Source organism: Vigna angularis, chromosome 3, assembly GCF_016808095.1.
Source record: "Vigna angularis cultivar LongXiaoDou No.4 chromosome 3, ASM1680809v1, whole genome shotgun sequence".
Lineage (NCBI taxonomy): Eukaryota > Viridiplantae > Streptophyta > Magnoliopsida > Fabales > Fabaceae > Vigna > Vigna angularis.
In genome coordinates this window covers 21,733,885-21,741,637 of record NC_068972.1, presented here as the reverse complement: position 1 = coordinate 21,741,637, position 7,753 = coordinate 21,733,885, and the positions used below count along the sequence as shown (strand labels likewise).

At 36.4% G+C, this 7,753-nt stretch overlaps 2 protein-coding genes across 2 annotated transcripts; both read right to left on the bottom strand.

Annotated features, from left to right (window-relative positions):
* Positions 1–1,019: 1,019 nt before the first annotated feature.
* Positions 1,020–2,092, bottom strand: LOC108325696 (non-specific lipid transfer protein GPI-anchored 5). The gene is made up of 3 exons (XM_017558792.2): positions 1,688–2,092; positions 1,468–1,578; positions 1,020–1,322 (listed from the first exon to the last, which is right to left on the bottom strand). The coding sequence occupies exons 1-3, from the start codon at positions 2,004–2,006 to the stop codon at positions 1,192–1,194; spliced, it is 561 nt and encodes a 186-aa protein (XP_017414281.1). The 5' UTR covers positions 2,007–2,092; the 3' UTR covers positions 1,020–1,191.
* A 3,015-nt stretch (positions 2,093–5,107) lies between these two features.
* LOC128195821 (uncharacterized) lies at positions 5,108–6,505 on the bottom strand. Its single transcript, XM_052874508.1, has 4 exons — positions 6,276–6,505; positions 6,080–6,184; positions 5,621–5,994; positions 5,108–5,171 (listed from the first exon to the last, which is right to left on the bottom strand). The coding sequence occupies exons 1-4, from the start codon at positions 6,498–6,500 to the stop codon at positions 5,108–5,110; spliced, it is 768 nt and encodes a 255-aa protein (XP_052730468.1). The 5' UTR covers positions 6,501–6,505.
* Positions 6,506–7,753: the final 1,248 nt, after the last annotated feature.

The following is a 7,753-nucleotide window of genomic DNA, read 5'->3' as shown; positions in this document are numbered from 1 at the left end:
AAACTTTTCTTCTTTAATAGTTCATGGGGATGATGAGTTGCCTAATTGAATTTTAGATGATAACAGTGTGATTTCTCAAAAAGTTGTAATTTTTTTTTACTCTTCTAATATGGAATATGTGAATTAGAGGAACTTGATTCACTAACTAAAGTTTTAGTTCTTTCGAATTTATTGTATGATCGTTTACCTATTGATTTGGATGTTAAAAAAATGAGTGATTTTATTCTCTATGTGTCCTTTGTGTGATAATAATGTTGAATATTTCTCTCATTTGTTATATTATTATATGGTTATGAAAATGGTTGAAGGAAGTTTTTTGGAATTTGCAGTTTTCTTTTTTGGATTTGGTTCTCATCACTACAATTATTGGGATGATTTGGAAGATGAAAAATCATAGTAGATTTTAGGATCCAATTGTGTTTTCTTATAATATTTTTCAAATTAAGAAGTTAGTGTGTATGACTAAGAATAAATCTAAGAAGCATATGAATAATATTGTCTCTGATGTTTTGGTACTGAAATTTTTCAATATTAAACCAAGGAAGGTATAATGGTTTCTTTATACATAATATGTCAAGTTTCAACTATCAATTAGCCTAAGGTGAATTCTTATTGTGTAGTTAGGAGTTTTTCTTGGAGTTTTAGAGAGAAGTGATGTTGATGCTTGTATTTTTCTATATATATGCAATTCAAAGTTTCTCATTTTTTTTCGTGAAGGAAATCATTGTGATGATATATTAGTTAATTTAACTTTGATTAATAGGGAGCAATATAAGTGATTTAATGATTTACCTCATTATATTTACTTATTGTTTTTAGAACTTATTATAGTTTGAAAAAATTGAATAAATTTTATTATATAGAAGTTTAAAAAAAAATATGTGTTAAAAACGTGTCAAATAAATACTTAATAACTAACCTATTTAACTAATCGTGTCCTTTATTTAGTTGCATGGGGAAGAAACCGTTAACAAGAAAGTAGATAACCAATCTACACCAAGAAGAAATAGCAGTGGATCAGCAGAAACAAGTAACTTCTACATCAAATCCCTCTAAAAAAATGAACTTCATATAAATTTACTTCTTCTATTTAATATTTTTATTTATACAAGGACGTGCAAATATCTTGTGCGTAAACGAACGCTAAACATAAAATTTCAGCACCCAAAATCTCAGTTGGCACAAAAATAATCAGAACTTGATGAAGGTTAAGACACAAGACACAATGGCAATAAGATAGAACACCAAGTGAGAGCGGACTTCAATAGCGTTTCCATCAGATGAACCACCATCTATTGATGGAACCGTTTTAGATCCCGCACCTGCAATTCACCAAAATTACATAATAAAAACATCAGCAATGTACATGCATGTGTATACAACTATTTGAACTTATTACTCTAAAAAGTTTAATATAAAGTAATTAATTTAGGGCAAGAAAAGTTATTTACAAAGTGTACATTATACCTGAGGGAAAGTCTGAAGAAGAAGGTGATATCGACTCTTGAGGTGATTCAGCTGAGGAATCAGAAGGAGAAGCAAGTGGAGCAGTGGAAGGAGGTGTTGGTCCATTCCCAGCTAAAAATGAAATTAAATTCATGTCAATTCTTTATTATTAGCCAATTCATGGTTTAGTTTTACTTATGATAGACTTAAGACTTTAGTTAATGGTACTTAGAATTGTTACCTTGACACTGGCTAACTGGGGGTGTTTGAACTTTACAAGCGCCAGGGAGAGACAAAGCAAGAGTCTGATTAATGGTAATTCCGAAAGTGGAACCACCATTGAGGACGGAGCAAAGGCACTGTGGTGAAGATTGGACAATGCTTGAGAGCTGTGAGCAACATGGACCTGATGGGGTTGAAGAACTTCCCATTACGTAGTTCAGGCAAGGGCTCAAGCTAGTCAGTGTACTGGTGCAACCTGATTGAGCAGTAGCATTTTTAGTCCATATGGTTCCCACCATAACCGTAACTAGACACAACATAAACCCTCTAAAACCCATTATATTCAGAAACTTCTCACAGATCAGAAATCTCAAACTCTCAATGTGGATACCTTGTGCTGTGTTCTGATATTGATACAGAGGGATTTGTGTGAGTGAGGATAAAAAGGGTCGGAGGTATATGAGTTATATAGAGGGAAAACTAATTCTAAGACATAGACAAGTAAATTAGGTTGCCTACCTTTGTGAAAACTTTTTCCTTAAAAGGAAGTGTTTAAAGTGTCGTAATATTCTAGAATATGTTTGACTCTACCACCCCCAACACTTTAATATTTTGAAGCAAGATCCAACATACCAAGAGAAGCTAATTTGGGTTTTGGTTTAGTGATTATGGTTGCGAATTCACAGCAACCTAAGTTGATGCAGATCTTTGTAAAAGTCACACGAAATTTCAGAAACCTATTTTCTCTTAAAATTATGATGAAATTTACGAATTCCATCAGAATAATTTGTGTATAATTTTCATTCAATTATGAATTAGTGTATAGTTAAAGTTCATTAATATATGTAATAATTATTGTAAGAGTTGTATTATGATTATTTCTGTGTGGTTTAAGAGAAGTAGTTCTCACTAGTCTCCTGGTTGGTTAACAACAAGGTTCCAATGCTTGTTCCGTATGCGTAAAAAATGGTGGCTAGAAAATAGTGATTGTGCTTGAACTGGAATATTGAATTCTAATTATGTTTCTTTATTGATAAGATAATTTTATATAACGTTATAATTTTCCTGACGAGGTTATTATCTGTTGAGACGATGATATTATGGTATGGGCCATTCATTGATGGACCTTCTTCCTGCACCCTTTTAAATATTTCTCTACATCCTCATAAGAAAAATTCATTTTTACCCTTTTTAGGTTATGTAATCCGAAGGTGTCGAAAATGATTTTTATATTATGTAATTTGGAAGTAAAAATTATTTGCTAGATAAGAATTAATATTGACGAAGTATATAGAAAAAAGTGATAGAGAAAGAGATATACAGAATGACTCTGAATGGTTTAGAAAAAGGTCGATTGTAATTTTTAGCCCACCGAACCACACCATTCTAAAAACCTTTGACAAGATTATTGTTGTAAGGTAGTTGAACGTACGTGGTCTCCCTCATCTTCAAATCTACCTATTTTCCTCTTTCTCAATCATCTCGTGTCATCACAACATATAAACAACTTAAGACACAAACCAATCTTATATATTTTACTTCTTTCTGTGCAACTTTACATATCAGATTCATCACATTAAAACAAAATCCATCTTTATCTCAAAACCAACATTAATAGAATTTACACCAAATGAAACACCCACGAAAAGTTCAAAATTGTATCACCAGTGCTTTTGACCCTTTATTGACAACTTGCTCTATATATTGATATGAAAATCGGAATATTGGTAATGTGCATGCAATGAGTCTCCAAATCAAATCGGGTCCACCATGAGCACAAGAAGGGGCATTTCTTCCTGCACCCACTTTTTTTTTCCTACACTCCCATAAATTATGATATCTCCATTTTATCTTCCATTAAAAAATTATTAAAAACTTTAAAACCCTAATTTCACAATCCCTTCTTGTGTGCGGAATGCCCTGCACTTTCCTCCCTCTTACGTCACAGGTTCTCGTACATCTCCCTCTCTTGTTCTTTCACCTCTGCTTGTACCTTCTTCAAGTTCTCCATCTCTTCATCCATGGATGTTTTCTCTTGTTTCTATCACTTCTTATGTTTCAGTAACCATGTATTAGACTCCTTAACATACAAAAACATGATCCCAACTCAACCAGCCTCTAGAGCTCCATTGTCATGGCACACTGCATGTAATCCGTCGTGGTTAGGATTAACTCGTGATAAACCACATACTCAGGAGTGCAACCCTTACAATAAAGACCACTATTGGGATGAAGATGACATGACATCCCATTCTAGCAGTTAACATGTCGAGCAACTGGGATCTCACCTCTCTAGCCTCTCTTAAACCTTTGACATGTAAGAAATAATAATTACACCAATCACCTATGTAATTATGTTGTTTCCACTGTCGATAAACATTTACAAGGTTAAATGATCCGATTTTTCTAGAAGAATCATGGGCTCTGGATTCCGCGTTCCTGGAAGGTTTTTTTTTTTTTAATATTTCAAAATAGACATTCCGGAAGGTATTGTGAACACATGATTATACGTGAAATTACTTGAATTCTGTTATTGAATATTGAAAAACCATAGAATCTTATGGCCTGATAAACCTAATGAAGCAGGAAAAATTTACTAATTTCACGTAGGAAGCATGGGTTAATAACTAACTACTACATCATGAATTAAGTTTTAGCTCCACCTTCTAAAGACCTGGTTAACAACAAACCTAACTTATTAAAAAAAAAACAACTTCCTAATTAACATAACATCTTGTTTTTGACAGCTTCTTCAAATGTCGCTGGATCATCTTCTAACACCGTCATTGCATATATGTTATCAACATTTGATAGTCCTTCTTCCCTTTCATAATCATCCATCCAAATATGTTCTCTATATACCTTTTAGCCCTCCCTTAAGTGGAATATCAAGGATTAGAGTATGAGACTCATTATTAGCTTGACTAGAGTTAGTTTTAGTATTTCCAGCACTTCGTATTTCTGCTATTTGTTGTTCCAGATTTTCTGTTTCATTATGCTTAAGTTGTTCCTTAGTGTCACTTTCATAAGCTCCATTTTCAACCTAATCCAAAGTATCTTGCTGATTTGATGATATTTTTTGTCCCTATTTTCTATATTAATTGTACCTAGAACTGATATAGACACTACAAAAGAGTAGGGTATTACCGAAGGCCAGAAGCCCTCGGAAAATGCCAAAGGCTGTCGATAATGGGTGTTTACCGAAGGCTTATCGACAGCCAAAAATCCTTCGGTAAATCTGTTGTCGCTAACAATTACCGAGGGCTTCTGCCCTTCGGTAATTACCGAGGGCCAAAAGCCTTCGGTAATTACCGAGGGCCAAAAGCCCTCGGTACTTACCGAAGGGTAAAATCCCTCGGTAATTTCCGAAGGGCAGAAGCCCTCGGTAATGGCCATTCGAGGGTATTTACCGAAGGGTAGAAGCCTTCGGTAATGCACATCAAAAGCCTTCGGTAAAATGCAGAGCAGGTTTCAGAGAAATGGTTTTTCTTTGCAACCCACACCTGTATATCAAATTTCAATTACAAACAGACCTGCATATCAGTTTTCAAGCACATATAACCTTCCATAATGTGCATCTCAAAGATGCAGATGCAATCAATTATCAATATCCATTGAACATCAATTAATCCATAGAACATCCATTAATGTATAGATTATGTAATTATAGTTCAAATATAAAACAATGTAACAAAAGGATGTTCTAACATCCAAAGTCTGGAAGTAGATCTAACTAACAATGAAATGATATCAAGTCTAAAATGTTCTAATATCTAAATGTTTGTCTAACAAAGTAAGAAGAAAATGAAACTAATAATGTACATAACTATCATCAGAATAATCTTCATCATCCTGCTCCTCTACTGATGGCTGGACTGGTGTGGGTTGGACTGATGAGGGTTGGACTGATGTGGGCTGCTGAGTGGCAGCAGGTGATGAGGAGGGTCGTGACTGGGTGGGAGGAATATTTTGTTCGTCCTGTGAGGTTTGAGGCAAGACTCTCATGACCATGGCCTTAAAATTTGTAAACTCTGCTCTGAGATCAGTGATCTCCTGGTCACGTTGATGGAGTTCCTGCCTGAGTTGAAGAACCTCGTCAGGAGTACTGGTGGAAGAAGGCTGGTGCTTCAGAGTACCTCCTCTGGATGCTGTATAGTTTGCAGCAAGCTGTCCCGCACCATACACTCGTCCCTTTTTCTTCCCACCAACGATGTCGATCCAGCACTGTGTCCTACGGATGTCATCATCTGCATTACTGGCATCATCCGGTGTAGGAGCTGACTCATGTTCAGATCTAACCTGTGAAAGTCTCGTAGAAAAGTCTTCCTGTTGAAACATTAAAAGCAATGTCAGGGAACGATAGTATAACATAAATGAACAATTAGTAATAGTAATAATGTTATTTGCTTACATGAGTCTTCCGAGATCTTTCATCAACAAATTGATTAGTTCCCTTCCGAACATGAGTCTGTGCAAAGACCTCATCAACATGGACCGCCCGTCCTAGAGCCTGTGCCTGTAACATAATTAAGAATTACAAGCGTACATATGAAATAGAATATACATAACTTATGTATGAAAGAAAAAGTTATGTAATGAGATTATACCATACGAATGGCATGCTCATGAATGGTGATCGACCCACCAGTATGCAGGGTGCCACCCCTTTCAGACGCTCTATTCCGCTGGGCTTTGGCACACTTATTACGAAACTCTACTGTATTCCAATGGGCCAGTAAAGAGTTCCAAATGTGTTCACCCAGCCAGTTAGGGCGCTGTCCTGCATTGCGGGCATCCCTAAACATCTCTGACAGCCGATGAGATGCTTTCATGTGGAAATTTCTGTCTCCATGAATACATGACAATCATGACTCTTCAACCCTTGAATAGTACCGTTCTGAACATTGGCACATCTGGACAAGTTAGAAGCATATCCATCTGGCATTCTAAGCTCCTTGATCCATCCACACACTATTCTTGTCTCGTCTTTTGACATGGTGTAATTTGTTTTTGGTTTAAATAATCGGCCGTTACCTTGTGCCTTCAACTCTAAGTCTTTTCGTCCACAATACAAAGGTAAATCTTTTCTTGCTTTCTCATTATCTTTTGTCTTACCTTTAACATTCATAACTGTGTTGAAGACATTGTCAAAGAAATTTTTTTCTGTGTGCATGACATCGATGTTGTGTCTTAGCAAGTTGTCCTTCCAATAGGGAAGTTCCCAGAATATGCTTCTTTTAGTCCAATTATGCCATTCCCCAAACCCTTCTAGCCTATTCGGACCAGATTCAGTCACTTTTGGATAGTCTTTCACTCTTCTCCACACGTGTGATCCAGTCAACTTTGGCGGGGGCATATCCGTTTCAACTTGTCCTTTGCGAAATGCCTTTTTGTTTCTTCTAAAGGGGTGATCAATGGGCAAGAACCGTCGATGGCAGTCAAACCAACTACTTTTCCGGCCATGACTCAATTGGAATGACTTTGTATGTTCCATGCAATGTGGACAAGCTAATCGACCATGTGTGCTCCAACCAGATAACATGCCGTACGCTGGGAAGTCATTAATAGTCTACATCAAGGCTGCCCTCATAAGGAAATTTTGCCTCCTTGAAACGTCATACGTCTAAACACCATTCCACAACTTCTTCAAATCATCAATCAAAGGCTCCAAGTAAACATCAATCAATGATTTGGGATTAGATGGACCTGGTATTATACACGATAAAAACATGTAAGGCTTTGTCATATACATCTCAGGTGGTAGGTTGTATGGGGTAACTATCACGGGCCAACATGAATACGGTGATGCAGACGCCTGAATGTACGGGGTAAACCCATCAGAGCATAGACCAAGTCTGACGTTACGCGGTTCACTAGCAAAGGATGGATGTTTACGATTGAAGTGCTTCCAAGCTTCACCATCAGAAGGATGACGCAAAAGTCCCGGAGTTTTGTTACCATCATGCCATGTCATGTGTTCTACTGTTTGCATTGAAGTAAACAATCTTTGTAATCTTGGAATTATAGGTAAGTAGAACATCGACTTTAATGAAATTGGTTTTTTTTGCCTCCGTCCAGCATGCAT